A 20,227-nucleotide genomic window follows, 5' to 3' on the forward strand; every position below is an offset into this window, starting at 1 on the left:
CAAAAGTCAAACCTGGGTTCTTATATTTATTTTCATTTTATAGATATAAGACACATATTATCTTCCATTAACCCACTGTGCCACAGCCTCCTCCCTCACATAAACCAATATTATTTTAAGAACACTAATCATGATTAAATTAAGGACATTTCTTCTTAGTATTAATTGAAAAAGATTGAATGCTATAAACTTAGATTAAAATTCAGTTTTTTCATTGTTATTGACAATTTACGTCCCTTCATTTGTTTATTTGTATTTAAATATTGCAGATTTGATTAGATATAAAAGGTGTTTTCAGCTGAAATGTAATATGTCAGCATTGTTCCTCTTATTGCTGGTATTTCCTAACAAAATGAAATATATACAAACTAACATTTTCTGACAGAAAACTCAGTAGACAAAATAAAACATCGTCAGTTTTTAATGAAACATCGGTTTTAATACGAACAAACAGTATAAAACAACATGATGAGAAAATACAAAATATAAAAACAACTGTAACATAACACCGTCATATAAAATGAGACAAAAGAAGAACAACATGTTAAAGTTTTAGCTTTATATTGTGTTGGTATTGTTGACGCTTGGTTTCATAAAACTGAACTGTAGTGTTTCTTCCAGGTCTCCATAGCAACAGTAAAGTCTTTCAGCATTAGCATTATGGGTAGTGTAGTTTTTTATGGAATAAAACAGTATAAAAACATGATTAAAACTGTATACAAACAGAGGAGTACAAGAGGTAATACTGCGGGTATCCACAAAATGGAAGTATTAATGATTCGAGGTGATCGAAACAATATCTATGAGATCCTTCAATCCTAATTTAAGATTAAACTATCCATTTTTTACAAGAAATCCTTATGTCCTTTCCATCATGGGCCACAAAAATACAGCTTAAAGTGTACATGTTTTATGACATGTGGAATAAAGTAATACAAACAAATGAATAATTCCTATTCCCTTTCTCGTAATTATGAGATGAGGCGTCCATGATTGTTTCTGACTTGGACGTAATGATGGTTGTTAGAGACTTCAGACACAATAGAAATACCTAAAATCCTTCCATGGAGCTGTGTCCTCATCACGTGTCTCTCTATCTGCCTGTCTACCTGTCTATCTGTCTACCTGTCCTTGGCAGAGCGCAGGTCTGTGGCGATGGGGTCGTGTTGGATGGTCTGGTGCAGCATCAGAGCCAATAACCCGGCTCGGTTCGTCATCGCCGTCCTCAGATTCCTCTCCTGCTCAAACAGCTCGTCCAGCTTATACCACTGAGAGAGAGACAGGCAGACAGACAGGAAGGAGACAGAGAGAAAGACAGGATTATGATCTGGACTCAAATCATTACTTTGGTTTTAGTAAAAGCCTAATTACCACATATTTCCAGTTCCCTAAATGTCTAGATATTTCCCGCCCCTTAGCCTATCACGTACAGTGTGTTGGAGCGCTAGCCAATAGAAGCTCAAGTGTTACATAGTGATGTCACTTTGTTCCGGAAGTAAACAAAGGAAGCGTTTCAGAAGGGAACTTTGGGATGTTAGCCTTTGCAGACCATTCACATGCCTATATAACAGAGTAATGGAAAGCATAACAGCGCCTCTTTGTGTTTTATTGACAGTCTAATAAAGTTTTGTTGACAGTTGTTTACCACTCGGACTCTCTCCAGGTCGACCTCTGCGCGGCGCAGTTTCTCCCAGCAGTAATGTTTGTTACACTTCCTCTTCGACACTCGACAAAACTCTCCGGTCGGCTCAAACACGTCTTTCACCAGAGGACAGCCACAAACCTCGTCCGCTGGGATCTGATAGACAGACAGGCAGACAGACACTTTTCAAATAGGACGTTTTGCACATATTTCTCCTGAGATTTTTGGACTTTCTTTTGAGACTGTGGAAACAATTACTGAATCCATATCACCTGAACATGTCTTAAAAAAGTGATGAAATATTTTAGTTTACCTTTGGATCTCTGGAGTGTTCAGGACACAGGACCTGCAGCCGCTTGCAGTACGTCTTACTCTGAGGGTTATACACATCACAGAACAACCGGGTCGCCCTGACACACACACACACACACACACACACACACACACACACACACACACACACACACATATTAGAAACCCACAGGTTATAGTTGGACAGCATTAAACTCTTTAAAGTACAGACGGACGGACGGACGGACGGACGGACGGACGGACGGACGGACGGACGGACATACAGACAGACAGACAGACAGATGATCTTACCCCTCTATTCGTGTTGGGTACATGGATCCAAAAGATGTCTGACTCTCGTACTGTTGAACAGAAAGACAGTTGTCATTAGTTTTCAAAAAGCTACATATTAACATTACACAGGTGGGATGAAATATAACATTGAAAAAAGACCTACATGTTTTTTTAAATGTGTAAAAATAAAATAGAAGACTACCATTTCCAAACAAAACCTACTAAAAATGAACGCTCATGAGCTTGGTCTTAATCTGGTGTCTCTGGTGTGTTCCCTGATTACACACTGACCTTAGCGTAGCATCTCTCCATGTGCCTTAGCGCCACCTTGGGGTTGACGGGATGACTGCAGGACACACAGAAGATCTGAAGGTCTGTGTCATCGCCGTCACCCTCAGTCACCTGGAGAGAGAGAGAGAGAGAGGGTGTGAGAGGGAAGTCCCTGATTTAAATGTAGCATGGGGAAATCCTGAGACTACAATGACACTTTTATGCTAAACAGAGACATCTGTGGCTAAGTGTAAGTGAAGGTGTCCTATTCAATTGGGCTTTAAAAACTAGTAACAGTACCACGCATCTACTCAGAGAGTCTGGTAGCAATCAGGTTCCTCAGGTGAACTCATGGAGACTGATATTTTCTTAAGGAGGACATGAGTCATGACACACAATAGAATAACCGCCTGAACAGGGACTTGAACCCTGGACCCTCAGATTAAAAGTCTGATGCTCTACCGACTGAGCTATCCAGGCTCTGAAAGACACAGAAGTAGTGGAGATCTCAGAATTCAAATTTGCAGTAAGTACCTGAGACTCAAGACAGATTTCCAAGGAGGAACAGATCAGCTGAGGGCCAAAAGGTTATTTGCTTTCATTTCCTTCTTTTCCTCTCCAGTTCTTTGATGCCCAAATTGAAAATGTGCTTTATGAGAGGTAGACAGATTCACACTTCTGTCTATCCGTCTGTCTCACCTCCTCGTGCTGTTGGACTTGCTGCTGCTTGGCGTTGGCGATTATGCCTTCGAGTTCGTGGAAACGTTTCTCCATCGTTGTCAGGCGGAGCCGTGACGCCTGCTGCTCCTTCCTGATTCGCTCCAGCTGTCTCCGGCCCATCTCCTCCGCGATGCACGGACTCTGCTGCCACTGCTGGATCCTCTGAGGCAGGATCTCATAGATACGACTGAGAGACACACAGGGAAGGAAGGCGACAAGGAAACAGTCATTAATCAGAGCAGCCAACCAATCAGAGCAGGCTGGGCTCTGGTTTCAGACAGAGGGTGAAAAGAGGTGGTGCAGCACAGGCAGTATGGGAAAAATACAGAGCTTTTTGAAGCATTGAGACACATAAATATGAACCTGAAAATAATATTTCTCTTTTGATGTCCATGTGCATTAAAAGCGTGACTCACTTGGCGGCGAGCTTCATCCCGCAGTCGTCGGTGCAGTATTTGGAGTTGGCCCTCGCTGCTTGGACACATCCTGGTCCGAGACACTGACGCAAGGCCCCGCCCACCTCCTTAGCCCCGCCCTCTCCTCCCCGCTCGCTGTGACGGACACGCTCCTTGTGGCGCTGCTTCGCTTTGTGGCGTCGAGGCTTCACCTCCTCTTTCGGAGCGGCGACAGTCTTCTGCAGCAGAGTTTAGGAGAACGACAGTATTTTATGGGCAAGTTTAAAGAATGTTTTTGCAGCAAGAGGAAAATGTATTCTTTATTTCCTTACCGTCGCCGCCTTCTTCTCCACTTTTTTCTCCACCTTCTTCTCCACCTTCTTCTCCACCTTCTTCTCCACCTTCTTCTCCGTCTTCTTCTCCTGTCTCTTCACGTGTTTCACCTTCACCGCCTTCTTCGTCAGAGACTCCGACTGATCTTCCTCGTCCTCGCTGTGCCACACCTGCAACGGGAAGAAGCGTCAAACCACAGGAAGTGGCTGTTCTGGCAGCTGATTGGTCAGAGACACCCTGTCTTCCCATACTCACCAGGTCTCCATAGCCGGCAGCTTTGTACTGCTGGTACAGCTCCAGCTCGCTCTCACTGAAGGCCACATCATCATCATCATCATCATCATCATCATCATCATCATCGTCCTCCTCTTCATCATCCTCGTCCTCCTCTGTGTATTGCCCCACCCCCTTTCTCGTTAGGCACCTCCTGCTGCTCCGACTCATCTCCTCGTCTTTGACTCGAAGCATCTTCTGCTCAAAGATCGATAAATCGGTTATCAACAATATATGAAAATATCTTTAACTTTTACTCATATTATGAACATTTATTAGGTACACTTATCAAATCTGAACAGTATTTAGTTATTCTCCATGTGAAGCTGCCGTGTGTTGACTCACCCGGGCTCGGACCTCACACTGCCTGAGGCGACACTTCTGTCGGATTTTATTCGGACCTCCGAACTTCTTCATGTCTTTACAGAAGTCACACTGAGCGCAGTCCTCCGTCCTCAGACAGGCTTCACACTCCCCACACATCCGCGCTGAACGCTTGATCTGACAAAATGTAAAAAAGAATCACAAAATATTAAAACATAGATATATTCAACATTATATCGAAAAACATTTTAAAAATTAAGACAAAATATAGAACATTTCTGATCAAATATTATTACAAATATACTAAATTATAAAAAATACAAATCAGACAAAGAATGTAACGAATTATCAGACAAGCTCTTAAACTAAAAATGCAAACTATTAACTGAAACACAAATATAATAAAACACCACAATTTGCAAAACATTCATAAAGATACCTACTATCATAAACTATCAAATACAATTATAGTGATATACTCTAAATATTATAAATAAATAAGTGAACTGCTAAAAGCTTTTGCACAATTAGGTGAATTAATTATTACATCTGTAGTAATTAAACAAATGAATTAACAGCAAAAGATCAGACAAAATATTGTTCAAAATAACACACAAACTACACAAAACATTAAACAAAATATTAGAAATATTTAATGTAAAACAACTTCAGGAATGAGAGCAATTGAAATGTCATCAGATGTGTCAAAATTATTAAGAAATCTGCAAAAAATGACACAAAATCCTCCTGTGAATCCAGTAAGAGCCCGCCTTCTATCAGTGCTGTTGCCTAGTTACCTGTGAGCCCCGCCCCCTGACAGAGCTGTTGCCTAGTTACCTGTGAGCCCCGCCCCCTGACAGAGCTGTTGCCTAGTTACCTGTGAGCCCCACCCCCTGACAGAGCTGTTGCCTAGTTACCTGTGAGCCCCGCCCCCTGACAGAGCTGTTGCCTAGTTACCTGTGAGCCCCGCCCCCTGACAGAGCTGTTGCCTAGTTACCTGTGAGCCCCGCCCCCTGTCAGTGCTGTTGCATGGTTACCTGTGAGCCCCGCCCCCTGTCAGTGCTGTTGCCTGGTTACCTGTGAGCCCCACCCCCTGACAGAGCTGTTGCCTAGTTACCTGTGAGCCCCGCCCCCTGACAGAGCTGTTGCCTAGTTACCTGTGAGCCCCGCCCCCTGTCAGTGCTGTTGCATGGTTACCTGTGAGCCCCGCCCCCTGACAGAGCTGTTGACTAGTTACCTGTGAGTCCCCGCCTCCTGTCAGTACTGTTGCATGGTTACCTGTGAGCCCCGCCCCCTGTCAGTGCTGTTGCATGGTTACCTGTGAGCCCCGCCCCCTGACTGAGCTGTTGCCTAGTTACCTGTGAGCCCCGCCCCTTGTCAGTACTGTTGCCTGGTTACCTGTGAGCCCCGCCTCCTGTCAATCTTGGGCTGAGGGGTGGAGCTCCCGTCTTCCTCAGGCTTCTCCTCCCTCTCCTTCTCCTTGGTTTTCTTCGGACGGTATTTGATCTCCAGAGACGAGTCTTTGTCTGACGGGGAGAAAACAAACACGGTATTTGTTGGGGACTATTTTCAGTGGCAGGACAGTGTGTGTGTGTTCGAATTCACTCAAATTAAACCACAGTGTGTGTGTTAAATCCATATGTCACTGTTCATTGATGTGTTCTATAGGTTTTAGTGCATGTAACACTGACCTCGGCAGGACGGGCAGTACCACACTCTGATGGACTTTGCTGCTTTTTCTGAGACTCCAACACAACTTCCATGAAACCACTCCGTGCAGCAGTCACACCCTCTGACACACACACACACACACACACACACACACACACACACACACACACACACACACACACACACACACACACACAGAGTCAGGTGAGTGTTAACCGTGGATTTTAGCAATGTGATCTACAGCTGCGAAAAACGACTCAAATTATAATAATTCAGAAATCAACAAATATTAATCGTCATGGTAATGTTCTGTGCAACAATGTGAGAAAATGCTGGTTCCAGCCTGTAAAATATGAAGACATGCTGCTATTTCTCTTCTTTACATCAAATAAAAGTTGATATGTTTTAGATTTGGTTTAACAAAACAAGGAATTTGAGGTCATCGACTAAAGAGACTGAAACGAACAATTGTTGCTATTCTCTGACATTTTATATCTGGATAAAGATTATGTAATTAATGTAAAGATAAATAAATCATGTAATTAATAATTAGTTGACGTTGTATAATATATAATTACAGATACGTGAGTTTTATTACATCATGAAGCAGTTGATGTCTGGTTTCTGGCAGATGCAGTACGTAGGACCTTTGGGGTTCCGCATGGCAACCTTTCCTCCTCCCTTTTCAGCATCACCTCCTCCTCTTCCTCCTTCCTCCTCTTCCTCTTCCTCCTCCGGGCCTCGCTCTGTTCCTACAGCCTCGTCCTCCTGAGACACAAACAAACAAACAAACAAGAGAAATAAACAAGGAAACAGTTAATTATCTGCTAAGGTAAAAGGGGAACATTATTTAAGAGATGAAGTTTAATATCCAGTTTCACCAAAACATTTCCGTTAGGAGAAACATGTGGCACTGATGCAAATATAAAAACACAATGGAGCTGAAACACGTGCAAATGAAGAAACACGTTCATAGTTAAAGTTAGAGACAGTTAAAAGTAAAACACCTTCCACTAATGCAGAAAAGAAAGTTTGGAAATATCAAATGTTACACAATATATACGATAGATAAATGAAAAGCATTTGCAAAGATCTTCTTCACATTGAAGATGGAAAGACATTTTCAAATCCAGTTTTTATTTGAGAAATATATAACAATTTGAACCATAAAATAAGCACTAGTTAGAGTCATTTTCACCTGACTAGTTAACAAGTTTGGATATAATCTGACCTTAAAGTGTAACTAGTTAATATTTATGACAGTTGTTGCATTCTGGCTCTCAATCATATCCCTCAAATGATCCGCGGAGCATGTGGAAGGGCATCAAATGCATAACGGATTACATTAAGAAAAATCTAAACACACAATGCCACCCAGACCCAAAACTACCTGATACCCTCGACTCCTTCTACGCCCCCTTCGAGGCAACCAACAACACCACCACTTCCAGGTTCACACCGCCACCACATGACCTCCCTCTCAGGCTGACAGAAGCTGAGGTGAGGTTAACACTACAGAAAATAGACCCCGGAAAGCAGCAGGCCCCCGATTGGATCCCAGGCAGGGTCCTGAAGGACTGCACGCATCAGCTCTCAGCCATCATGACGGACATCTTTAACACCTCACTGTCCCCGCCCATTGTACCAACGTGCCTCAAGACGTCCACCATCGTCCCTGTGCCAAGGGGCCTCTACAGCGTCCTGTCTAAATGACTACCGCCCAATCGCTCTCACACCAATACCAATGAAGTGCTTTGAGAGGCTGGCTATGGCACACATAAAAAGGTCCATTGACATCACAGCTGACCCTCACCAGTATGTCTACCGACAGAACCGCTCCACAGCTGATGCCATCGCTGCTGTGGTCCACCACTCCCTGACGCATCTGGAGAACAAGGACTCATATGTAAGGCTGCTTTTATTGGATTTTAGTTCTGCCTTCAATACCATCATCCCACAGACACTTGTCAACAAACGGTTGGCACTTGGACTAGCCCCATCACTCTGCAACTGGATCTCAGACTTCTTGACCAACAGACCCCAGTCCGTAAGGATTAACAACGCCACATCGACATCCATCGTCCTCAACATAGGCTCCCCCCAGGGCTGCGTCCTCAGCCCGCTGATCTATACACTGCTCACACACGACTGCAAAGCTCACTATAACGGCAACATCTTAGTGAAGTTTGCAGACGACACTGCAGTGGTGGGGCTCACTACCAATGGAGATGAATCTGCATACAGGCAGGAGGTGGATGGACTGGAGCTGTGGTGCAAGAAGAACAACCTCTTCCTAAACATCGACAAGACTAAGGAGATGATTGTGGACTTCCGCAGGACCGGCACTGCCCCCAGTCCCCTCTGCATCAATGGTGCAGCTGTGGTGAGGGTTCCTAGCATCAAATACCAGGGAATACACATCTCCGACACCCTCACCTGGCACCAAAACTCCCTGACCCTCTTCAAAAAAGCTCACCAACGCCTATACTTCCTGAGGAACCTGAAGAAGGCAGGGCTGAACACCAACATCCTCAGCTCTTTCTACAGGTGTGTGATGGAGAGCACCATGTCCTCCTGCATTACTGTGTGGTACTGCAGCTGCACTGTGGCAGAGAAGAAGATGCCGCAGAGGGTGGTAAGGTCTGCACAACGGACCATCAGATGCGACCTGCCAGCCCTCTCTGAAACCTACTCGAACCGATGAAGGGGCAGAGCGACCAGCATAATGTTGGACTCCACCCACCCTGCAGACAAACTGTTTTCCCTGCTCCCCTCAGGATGAAGGCTGCGCAGCATCCGGGCAAGGACAACCAGGCTAACAAACAGCTTCTACCCAGATGCCGTCAGACTCAGGAACTCAAACCCTACTGCACTGGTATGCCTGGAGTCTCTTTAAGCTGCTGCACTTTATTTATTTCGTGCTGTGATGTTTTTAATGCTGGATAGGTCCAGACAGGACAGGTCCTAGATATCCTTTTCTTAAGTCCCTTAACTCATCTTATTTTAACCTATCTATTTTATTCTCAAATTCATTCAGTCAGATAGCTACTACTATATGTTTCGTTCCCCTTCATGTACCCCCCCCCCCCCCATGCTGTGTGAATGACAATAAACATCTAAACTAAACTAGTGGAAACCCCCCTCACTGATAAACCTCAATTCTGCATATAAATGAAGGAGAATGGGAATTATCTGGGTTTTTTAGTTCTAATATTACACAGTATTTAATTTGCATGAACTATACAAACAAGCAGACATAGTTTTCCACGAGTGTGTTCATGAAAGAAATAGGGAGACAATGATTTCACTTCACAGTTGTTCGTCTTTATGCAAGTTTTGTTGTTTGCATGCTGGTCTTGCAAAACAACTTTTCAGCATATTTCAAGTCACGTGTCATCATTTGCGTGTGTGTTTCTCCTGCTGCAGGATATTAAAGGGGGGGGGGGGGTCCAGCTGCTCCGTTATTCTCCTCCATCAGTGCAACATCTGTCCGTGATGAAGAAGAGGATGAAGACTCACCATGATGAGGCTGCTGCTGCAAACACAGCAGAAGAAGAGGCGGTCCTCCGGAGGGAAATCCTCACGAGACCTCTGCTTGCATTTCACTGATTTTTCATTTTTCCCGAAAATCTGCAGAAGGCTCTTTGTTTGCTCTGCTGCTTCTTTCTTCTTCTTCTTCTTCTTCTTCTGTGCGGGGAAATAAAGCAGCAGCAGCAGGAGCAGGAGAGCAGCGACACCTGCAGGACGGAGGCCAAATCACACCTGCACGCCTGAATATGCGTGTTATTCAAAGGAGAATAAATAATAGCATTTTAACAGTAATAAATACATAAAAACATGGAACATTAATTACTCTTTATGAAATAGCATTTAAAAAATGACAAATGATATGACATAAACAATCATTTTCTACCACAACAAAAATAATTACAATAATTGGTACAAACACTTCTACTATGGTTAGCACTGGAAGTTCTGATAATACTAGAAATGATAATAAATAAATATGTGGTCAAATAAATCCTACAAGGCTAGAATATAATATAATATAATGATGTCAAGTGATGTTGTAGAATATACTAAAATAATACTAATATTATCGAGCAGTTTAAGCTGCAGTTCTCAATGGCTCCTCCAGGGGGCAGCACTGCAGCACTGCATCACTGCATCACTGCATCACTTTCTGATCGTGTGTTTTTCTTTATTAGAAACTGTAAACAAAGATGAATGTTCCCCAAAGGAAGTAAAAATACATAGAACTTCATAAACACAAAACAAATGAATACATCATAAAGTCAATGTAATCAGCCTTTAAAATATACTAAATAAATAACAAATGATGTGTGATTTTGTGTTTATTTGAGCAGAAACACATAGACACCACGTGAAGAACACACAAACAGTTCCCTTGCAAAACAAACTAAATTAATGAACACAATTAAAATAAAACCCCCCCACTCTCCCAGGACCCAGTGGATCGGAAGTGGCAACAGGCAACAAGTAAGCACGCAACCAGTTCCTTAGCAGCTGTTAGACCAGCAGGAACTACACGTTTTTGATATTTAGGAATCTGAAGGGAAGACATGTAGCTCAGCAGCAGAGTGGAGATGTTCGCAGGCTCTGTCACTGACACTGAGGCAACCCTCACGAAACTTGAAACAGGGGGGCATTCCCAGAACATGTGCAGAAACGTTCCCAGGGCCTTTAATGGGCACAGCGGACATGAGGCATCATCAGTCACCTTTATAAAATGCAGTTTGCGAGGGGTCAGGTAAGTAATGTGCACGAAATGAAAATGACTCTGTTGATGATCAGGATTCCTTGAAGCCAATTTAAACTTTTGATTTTAATATGTACACGAAATATAATCCGTAAATCATGTTTGTATTGATAGTAGTTCATAGTTGTTGAATAAATAATACATGTTCAAACTTTTATTATTATTATTGTGTGTAATACTTTGGACTCCACCCCCCACCCTGTTGAGTTATGTGTGTGTTTGTGTGTGTGTGTGTGTTTGTGTGTGCGTGTGATGTTCTGCTATGTAAAGGAGGAGGCGGCCACAACTGAACTCAGCAGATGATCGTTTGAAGAGAAACGCTTCAAAGCAGAAACAGACTGGAGTTAGAAAGAAAGGAGAGACAGCAGGTGAGACATTTTGGTTTTGTTTGTTTACACAAGTAGGAAGTAACTAAGTACATTTACTCAAGTACTGTACTTCGGTACCATTTTGAGGTACTTGTACTTTACTTGAGTATTTCCATTTTATGCTATTTTGTACTTCTACTCCACCACATTTATTTAATACCTTTAGTTGCTAGGCAGATTAGGATTAATGGTGTGAAATATAATCTCCCTTAAATCAGACTGTAGTTCACCTGCAGTAAATCCAGCAGCTACCCTGCAGTATACAAAGCCATTCAAACTAGCTGCACCTTTACCAGCTCTGAGAACACTTTAATGATCAATCATTATAAAACATATCAGAGATATTATTCTGAAATGGACCAATCAGACAATGACTACTTTTACTGTCGCTACTTTAAGTACATTTAGAGGAGAGTACTTTCTACTTTCACTGGAGGAACATTTAGAATACTTTTACTGTGACAGAGTATTCCTACACTCTGGTACTTCTACTTTACTCAAGTACAAGATCTGAGTACTTCTACTTTACTCAAGTACAAGATCTGAGTACTTCTACTTTTACTCAAGTACAAGATCTGAGTACTTCTACTTTTACTCAAGTACAAGATCTGAGTACTTCTACTTTACTCAAGTACAATATCTGAGTACTTCTACTTTTACTCAAGAACAAGATCTGAGTACTTCTACTTTTACTCAAGAACAAGATCTGAGTACTTCTACTTTACTCAAGTACAAGACCTGAGTACTTCTACTTTTACTCAAGTACAAGATCTGAGTACTTCTACTTTTACTCAAGTACAAGATCTGAGTACTTCTACTTTTACTCAAGTACAAGATCTGAGTACTTATCACATCTGGTTTGTTTGTTTGTTTGTTTGTTTGTTTGTTTGTTTGACTAACCAAAACTCCTAGTAATCCGGCGCAGTTGAACTGGCAGCCTTTTTACAGCTCTCCTACTGACCACTGAGTCTTTTGTATTTTTCTGTGGGACAAATAAAGATATCCTGATTCTTGATGAACGAGTTTTGTTTTATCCTCACACTTTTCAACGCGGTACTCTCCGTGCTGCAAAATAATCTTCCTCTGGATAAACACAGTTTTATTCTAACCATAATCTTTATTTGCATATTCAAAACAATATTTCCTACAGATTGAAGAATGAATAGTAAGACAGAAGAAATGTGAACTTTAAAACTGTTTCAGGCAAATAAATATATAATGAATTATCAATTCTAAAGGCTTTAGGTTTCAAATGAATCGTGCATCTGATTGCAGTAAAAATATTTTTATACATATATATATATATATATATATATTTCACATTTAATTTTGTCAATATTTTAACAATTCTTTACATTTTTTTGTTTTTTTACATTCCGAGCTTTGTTCACCCTCCTAAGCTTCACCCTTTAACCGTTATCACAAATATCATCATTATTGTACATTTTATTAAAACTGATACCAAAGTCAACTCTATCTTTATCAAAATGATTATAAACACTTTAATACCTACAATGTTGTTTTGTATTATCCTTGTAAATTATTGAAATTTGAATAATTATGTATTTTTTATTTACTTAATGAAGTCATTACTTGACAGGATGGATGTGACGTCACACCGCCGGGACTCTGACATCACTGAGGGTGGAGCCAATAAGAACGCCGTCCAATCAGAATGCATATCGAGCCAGCCCACAGCCAATAGGACGCTGCCGCATCACAACACAGGTGGAGATAAATAACATATTAGACTTCAGAGGATTTGTCTCCGTACTTTCCTCATTACATGCAGTTGTTTCTGATGTTTTAGATCCTCTTCCTGGAGAGGACGCCCCTCCCCTGCTCTCTGATAGGTCAGAGGAAGGTGACAGCGGTGATGACTCTTTGACGGACGGCTCCTCCACCAATGACATCGCTCGCCTGCTGCCCTCACAGACCGCCTCCTCAATCACAAAACAGAAAGGTAGTAACTATAGTGATGATTTAATTAACTGAGGTTAAGTGTTGTAACTTGAGTTTGATTATTATTAGTTTTCTTTTCTAAGAACCCTTTTAAAACACGCAAAAAACCTGGATGTTACCTCAGGTTTGACACGCTGGTAAACAAGCTACTCACCGTCTATTAACGTTAAAGCCAGAGGCGGCTGGCCCATAGGGGGCGCTGGGGCTCTGCCCCACCAGCTGTTGAGGGGAAAAAATATTTTTTGTATATATATTTTTAAATCAATGTCAGTTTTACTTAATAGTGTGTGTGCCTACATGCAATTTAAATCATTTAAACAACATTTCCACCAACTAACACTCATTGAACAGTGAATTTCCACTGACAGACAGTGTATCATTCTCTCATGGGGCGATCGGCAAAGTGCCCCTGACCGGCAGCTAAACAGCCAATCCGGTTATGGTTGCTAGGGGGAAATTATGAATAATTGGCCTATCAACGTCGCCAAATTTAACGCCGGTGGGGCGCTGGAAATTTAGCCCCAACTGCTACGTAAAATGCGTGAAGGTTTAGGATTGCTGTAGCTACATAAGGAGCCAGCGATAGTTTTTTTTCGTAGTGCGACTCCCAGACTCTGTCCTACGCTACGTGGGGAAAAAATACGCGCGACGACGAAGAGAGATGATGGCGATGGCGGTGACAACTGGAGTTCAAGAGCAGCTTCCACCAAATTCGGTGAAATCGTTAATAATATACCCTTTTGCAAGACGGACGACGGAGGAAAAACTTCTCGTTAAGGAGCTGGGACCCGACAAGCCTGAAATCAGCATTTCCCAGCAAATCAAGCTGAAAGATAAATCTTACAAACTGAGTTTTTGTCGGAGCTGGTTCAACCGTAAGACGTGGCTGGCAGGTTGTGGAGCAGCCAATGCACTTTTCTGTTTCCCCTGTATCCTCTTCAGAAGTGACAAATGTGATTCGACTTGGACAAAGACTGGACTAACTGACTTAAAACACCTCTCTGAACGGATCAAGAAGCACGATCGATCCAAAGTTCACATGGAAAACTGCGTAAAGCTAGCTGTGTTCGGAAAGATTAGCATAGCAACGCAGCTCGATGATGGGCACCGCATCGCTGTAAGAAGGCACAATGAAGAGGTAGATAAAAACCGCAATATTTTATCTAAGATCATCGATTGTGTACATTTTTGTGGTGCTTTTGAGAGGAACAGAGAGGAACAGACACACTCAGAGGAACAGACAGGAACAAACACACAGAGGAACAGACAGAGAGGAACAGACACACAGAGGAACAGAGAGGAACAGACACACACAGGAACAGACACACAGAGAGGAACAGGCACAGAGAGTGTCTTTTATGTTTATTTTACATTCAATGGGCAATATGTAATAATATTATAGTATGTAATTGTAATATAGTTGTGGAGAATGCTTTGTTGTTTCTCTCAGGCTGTGACATGCAATGACAACTGTATGGCACTGATGCTGTTTTCTCCAAGTAAATGCATTTTTCCTTGAGAGAGGGTATTAAAATAATCTGTTTATGTAAACATTTTTGAAAATAACTTGGTTCTAAATTCTTTGTATATGTTACATTTTAATAGGAAAGTTCTGTTTCATTCTCTCTTCTCAACCCACACTCACTCATTCACTCACTCACTGTTGATTTGTATAGATTCAGCTGAAATCATACCCTTGTTGTTAATTTATCCCTTGATTGTATTGTATAGTATTTGATAGCATAAAGTCTAATATAGGCCTAGCTGTAAATTGTTACTTTTTCTGTGAAGCTGGAAACTGTGAAATTAAATTATTATTGTGGAACTGTAGTCATTTTCCGACTGTTCATTTGAATGCTTACGCTAGATTAGGCAGGGAAATCTGTTGGCACACTAGCCCCACCAAGATTTTTTTTCACCAGCCGCCACTGGTTAAAGCCCTTTGCTGATCTCACATGAGAATAAAGTTACATTTATAACTCTGAAAGGGCTTCTTTTCACACCAAAATGGCACGGTCGGCTGGCAATTGCATGGTTTGTTGAGTGCGATGTTCATTGATTTGATTGGTCATCAAGAGGTAGGGCAAATTCAAACAAGACAAGCATCGAAAAACTTTTTGAATGTGCATACTTCCAAGTAAATTGATCATGTCGATATGAAAAGATGCAAAGCAACAATGCATGTATTGTAATATATTTAGGTAATGCCGTATTACTGGTTGTTTTTTACCTGAATGTGACACATTTCTCTCTGATTTCGCCTCTTCGCCTCTCAGGTGTGGACAACTGCTCCATGTCTCCGCCTCCTGTGTGTACTCCTCCATCTTCCTCCTTCTCTTCTCCTCCTCCTCCTCCTCCTCCTCCTCCTCCTCCTCCTCTTCATCTTCCTCCGTCTCGGTCGTCTACCTGTAACAGACTCAGCTGCAGCATTCCTCATCCTCATCAGCATAGACATAATAAACATCATCCACATCGACAAAGCACCGATGACAAACGACTGTCCTCCACGAAGAGCCACACATCAGTTAAGACGGACGCCGCCCAAATCAAAGAGGTCGCCGGAGAAGGTGAGTGATGAAGAGTTTGTCTGAAATGTCATTTAATGTTCAAAAAGATGTTTAGTTTTCACCCTCTGTCTGAAACCAGAGCCCAGTCTGCTCTGATTGGTTAGCTGGTTGGCTCTGTTGTGATTGGTCAACTGCTAAGAGATGTCCCGCCCCTTAGCCTATCACGTACAATGTGTTGGAGCGCTAGCCAAGAGAAGCACGAGTGTTACATAGTGATGTCAGTACGAGAAACTCCCTTTGGAGGGAACACAGGGCCATTTTTAGCTGTGCAGACCATTCACATGCACTAACACCTATATAACACACTACAGGAAACGTACTGACATACTGCTTTAACCATTGCAGTGTTTGTTCTCTATGCACAAAACAAACCCTTTATACAAAATAACTTCTATTTGTGAAGCGGACTAACATCTGAAGGCATGACGGACCATCCATAAATACAGACATATGACTGAACATTAGATTATATAGTTGTGTAAGTACAAAGGTATGTGGTCAGCATAGAGGTTGATTTTATTCTGTCGTTTGTCCGAATCTGAAAACCTACATTTTTTGTCTTGTTTACCAATAAGTTTTAAGAACAGACACACAGAGTATTTCAGAAAAGTGAACAAACTCCCATCTCACTGTTTTATCAGCCGAATACCTTCTGCTCTTATCTCTGCTGCGCACACACACACACACACACACACACACACACACACACACACACACACACACACACACACACACACACACACACACACACACACACACACACACTGATAACACGTCCCAGCATCAGTTGGTCTGGTTCCTACCAACTAACACCCACCCCGACCCTCTGCAGACTGATTTGATACCAGCAGTCCTCAGATCATTACAGCATTACAACTCAGATTCAGTTTCTTTAATGCAAGACTAGACTAAATGTTTATACTTCCTTCCCTTTACTGCAGCTAAGGAAAGAAACATAAAGATAGAATCAGGTACTTAAGAAACAGAGACTCAAGAAATTAAACGTTTGCTTTTTATTCAAGAAATGTAAAGAAAAAGGCAACATATTTAAACAATGAAATGGCAGAAATGAAAGTATATCATTAAATATAATGAGGTCATTTTAACCAACAATGAACAACTTGTAATATTTATAACAAACATATATATTTTCAAGAATTAATGATCATTTGAGAATCAAATCGGGGAGATTTCACTTAGTTTTGTTGACCGGCAAATTGTGAAAATTAAGGAACACTTAAAAATTAAAGCCAAAATATATACTTATAGAAAATGAGCACTTTTAAAAGCTCTAATTAATAAAACAAATGTTGAAATGCAAAGTAGGTCATAATAATTAATGAAAATTGCAGCTAATAAATAACTTATAATATGAAGAGAGAAAATGTCTGGGTATTTAAATGTAATGCTGTAACTTTTGGGGTTATGATATGGATTCTAAACTGGGCATATTTAAGTTGATTTAATTATAATTCCGCCCCTACAGACTGCTGCGCTCACTGCCTCCTGGCCTGTCTGTTCTGCGAGCTGCTCTCCATGTGTTCGGCGGTGGGGGAGTGTCTGGCCTGTGGAGGAAGCGGAGCCGGCTGCTGCGACGCTACGATTGGCTGCTGCTGCTGCATGGAGGCCTGCACCGAGGACGCCTGTCAGGCCGTGCTGGATTGTGGGATGATAGAGGAGTGCTGCGGATCCACTGACTGCCTGGAGATCTGCCTGGACTGCTGCTCCATCTGCTTCCCCTCGTAGAGCAGCCAATCAGAGAAGGACTACAAGATGATGTCGCTGACAGTTGCCTTGACACGGGAAAACAGAACGATGAAATCAGAACCCCAGACGAATAGTTCAAGGGTTCGTTCTGGGTATTGAGGATCTAAATCAAAATGAAACGCTGATTTACAAACGTCTGTAAGTCAATGTGAAAATATCTCGGGTGCCATGGCAAGTTGCTATTCGACAGTTTGGCCGCTCAAAACATTGACGCCCAATGTTTTTCTGAGACCTTAAGACAATGGAAATATAAAGAAGACTGGGTAAAGTGTCGGACGCAGGCCCCGTTTACTCCCATTAAAAGTGTTTGTACTAAAATGTTTTACCTCAAAACAAAATCTGCTAATTTACGGACTCTTCTTTTTCCTTTGTTTACTTCTGGAGCATAGTGACATTACTATGTTACACTTGCATCTCTATTGGCTAGCGCTTCCAAACATTGTACTTGACAGGCTAAAGGGGCGGGACATCTCTAAGTGTTTGACCAATCACAGCAGAGCCGGCCAGTTAACCAATCAGAGCAGACTGGGCTCTGGTTTCAGACAGAGGGTGAAAAGAGGTGCTGCAGCACAGGCAGTATGAGAAAAATAAAGAGCTTTCTGAACATTAAAGCATGGAGACATGTCCCAGGAGAGACTCTACATACTGATATGAACCTGAACTCTCGCATAATAGGGCCCCTTTAAGTTGTGCTTTAAGTATTTCTACAGAGGAATGTTGTGCTCTGTGATATTCCTGCTCTCCGTTCAGATTTCTGTCTCTGTTGGACAGACAGATGGACAGATGTATCAACATTTGGTGCCGCAGAGAGCAGTGTTTCCTGTCTGCAGAGAGGAAGGGGCGGGGGGGGGGGTACTTCCTGTCACAGAGCAGCAGTTAACGTTCATTTCATTATCTGTAACCATCTTTAACTGACATGACTCACACTGTAGATTTAATAAGGTCAGTGATTTCAGGATTAAGTCTGGTCTTCATCTTCCGGGGTTTGATGTCCAGATGAAAGACTTCACGTTAAAAGAAATACATTCAGTTTTACACATAAGAAAGAATTTCAATTCCTTTCATTTAACAACAAATTATGAGAACTTGATAATCATAATAAACTTAAATATTGACTGACTCTTGTTCCAGTAAAGCTTTCCTCTAATATGTGCTACTATAAAGAGTCTCAAAATATATATTTCTGTTTCTCTGCAACAGAAATAAACTGAACATTAGACTCAGCTCGCCCCAGGCTGATGGTTCCCTGCTGTGATTGACAGCTCAGGAGGGGGGCGGGATCAGGCGGGCCAGGAAGTGGGTATTTGTTGAAGCAACATGCCAGGACGTCCAAACAGGAAACAGGAAATCACTGGAATGACAAGGCCACCAGACATCTGACCCCCGGGATGACCAACATCAAAGAGAGAGAGACACACACACACACACACACACACACACACACACACACACACACACACACACACACACACACACACACACACACACACACACACACAATTCCAAATAAAAACACATCAATTTTATATTTTCCACAGAAACATTTAACTTTTTTTATCATCTTGTCCGGTTCTCAGTACTTTCTGATACACACATCATATTGTTTTTTTATTCTCTATATATACAGTTTGAGTCTGAACATAAATCATCATCAATATCAGTTTTAATTTAGGGGTCACAATGCTTTACTTACTTACATTATTCTATTAGTATGCACACAGTTATTTGCTTTTACATTATCTTCTTTTTATGTATATTTATTAATCGATGTTGGTCAGAGCCTGAGATCTATGTACTCTTTCTATGTATTGTGATTAATGTGATAAATAAACAACTTGAGGCTTTAGATCGGTGCATTATGTCAATTACAAATGTTTCGGAACATACATCTATACATATTTTAAGCACATTATAAAGGCTTTACCGAGCCTTTCATTAAACCCATATATTTGTTTGATGCTTCACATGTTTTTGGAGTAACATAGACTCAAAACTGATTTCAGTAATTAACAAACACTGATATTTATCAGGTAACGCCACCTGGTGGTCGAGTGTAACAGACACGCTGCCCTCTGATGGACAACAGCACTCACCTCAAAGATATACAAGAAAGTTAAGGAAAAAGTTAAATATACGTAAAAAAATCCGTAAATTAAAATCAATAAAATAAAGAAGAAAATATGATAAAAATATATTAAAATTCATTTTAAAATTATGAGTAACAATCAAGTTAAACAAGTATTTTAATGTATACATTGTGGAGGACAGAGATTGAATGTATTGTAAATATAATACTTTAATAGATTAGGAACTTAACTCAAATGTTATTGTATTAAATATCCTGTTTTAGTGAATATCTTTGTAAATTAATAAAAAAATATATATTTAAAAAACATGTTAGATTCAAAACTTAAATCTTTATGTATTTTTTTTATCAATTCTTAACATTTTCTTCTTAGTTTTAATGCTGCTCAGCCTACCTTCAGCTACAGAAACCATATTTGTATAATATTTGTGTACGTTTTTAGATTAACTCATTCCTGTTCATATTTCTAAATCTATATTTTGTA

At 41.3% G+C, this 20,227-nt stretch overlaps 2 protein-coding genes and 1 non-coding gene across 5 annotated transcripts; 1 reads left to right on the plus strand and 2 right to left on the minus strand.

Annotated features, from left to right (window-relative positions):
• Window positions 1-406: 406 nt before the first annotated feature.
• cxxc1a (CXXC finger protein 1a) lies at window positions 407-9,889 on the minus strand. Of its 2 annotated transcripts, XM_063887812.1 has the most exons (15): window positions 9,733-9,889; window positions 6,812-6,981; window positions 6,234-6,334; window positions 5,941-6,068; window positions 4,564-4,719; window positions 4,201-4,416; window positions 3,945-4,115; window positions 3,634-3,851; window positions 3,197-3,404; window positions 3,032-3,070; window positions 2,519-2,629; window positions 2,246-2,295; window positions 1,956-2,052; window positions 1,646-1,798; window positions 407-1,268 (listed from the first exon to the last, which is right to left on the minus strand). In XM_063887812.1, exons 1-15 carry the CDS (start codon window positions 9,733-9,735, stop codon window positions 1,122-1,124), a joined length of 1,968 nt encoding a protein of 655 aa, XP_063743882.1. In that variant the 5' UTR covers window positions 9,736-9,889; the 3' UTR covers window positions 407-1,121. The 2 variants fall into 2 exon arrangements, with proteins under 2 accessions (XP_063743882.1, XP_063743893.1); XM_063887823.1 differs by lacking the exon at window positions 3,032-3,070.
• On the minus strand, window positions 2,905-2,977 carry trnak-uuu (transfer RNA lysine (anticodon UUU)). The gene has a single exon. It is a non-coding gene; the product is annotated as a tRNA-Lys (tRNA).
• An 892-nt stretch (window positions 9,890-10,781) lies between the features above and the next one.
• Window positions 10,782-19,877, plus strand: zgc:113363 (uncharacterized protein LOC791449 homolog). Of its 2 annotated transcripts, XM_063883456.1 has the most exons (6): window positions 10,782-10,984; window positions 11,264-11,361; window positions 12,962-13,089; window positions 13,172-13,324; window positions 15,600-15,890; window positions 17,377-19,876. In XM_063883456.1, the coding sequence occupies exons 3-6, from the start codon at window positions 12,963-12,965 to the stop codon at window positions 17,634-17,636; spliced, it is 831 nt and encodes a 276-aa protein (XP_063739526.1). In that variant the 5' UTR covers window positions 10,782-10,984; window positions 11,264-11,361; window position 12,962; the 3' UTR covers window positions 17,637-19,876. The 2 variants fall into 2 exon arrangements, with proteins under 2 accessions (XP_063739526.1, XP_063739519.1); XM_063883449.1 differs by lacking the exons at window positions 10,782-10,984; window positions 11,264-11,361 and having other exon boundaries at window positions 12,851-13,089; window positions 17,377-19,877.
• The last annotated feature ends 350 nt before the right edge of the window (window positions 19,878-20,227 follow it).

The sequence above is a fragment of the Eleginops maclovinus genome, chromosome 1 (genome assembly GCF_036324505.1).
Source record: "Eleginops maclovinus isolate JMC-PN-2008 ecotype Puerto Natales chromosome 1, JC_Emac_rtc_rv5, whole genome shotgun sequence".
NCBI classification, from domain to species: Eukaryota; Metazoa; Chordata; class Actinopteri; order Perciformes; family Eleginopidae; genus Eleginops; species Eleginops maclovinus.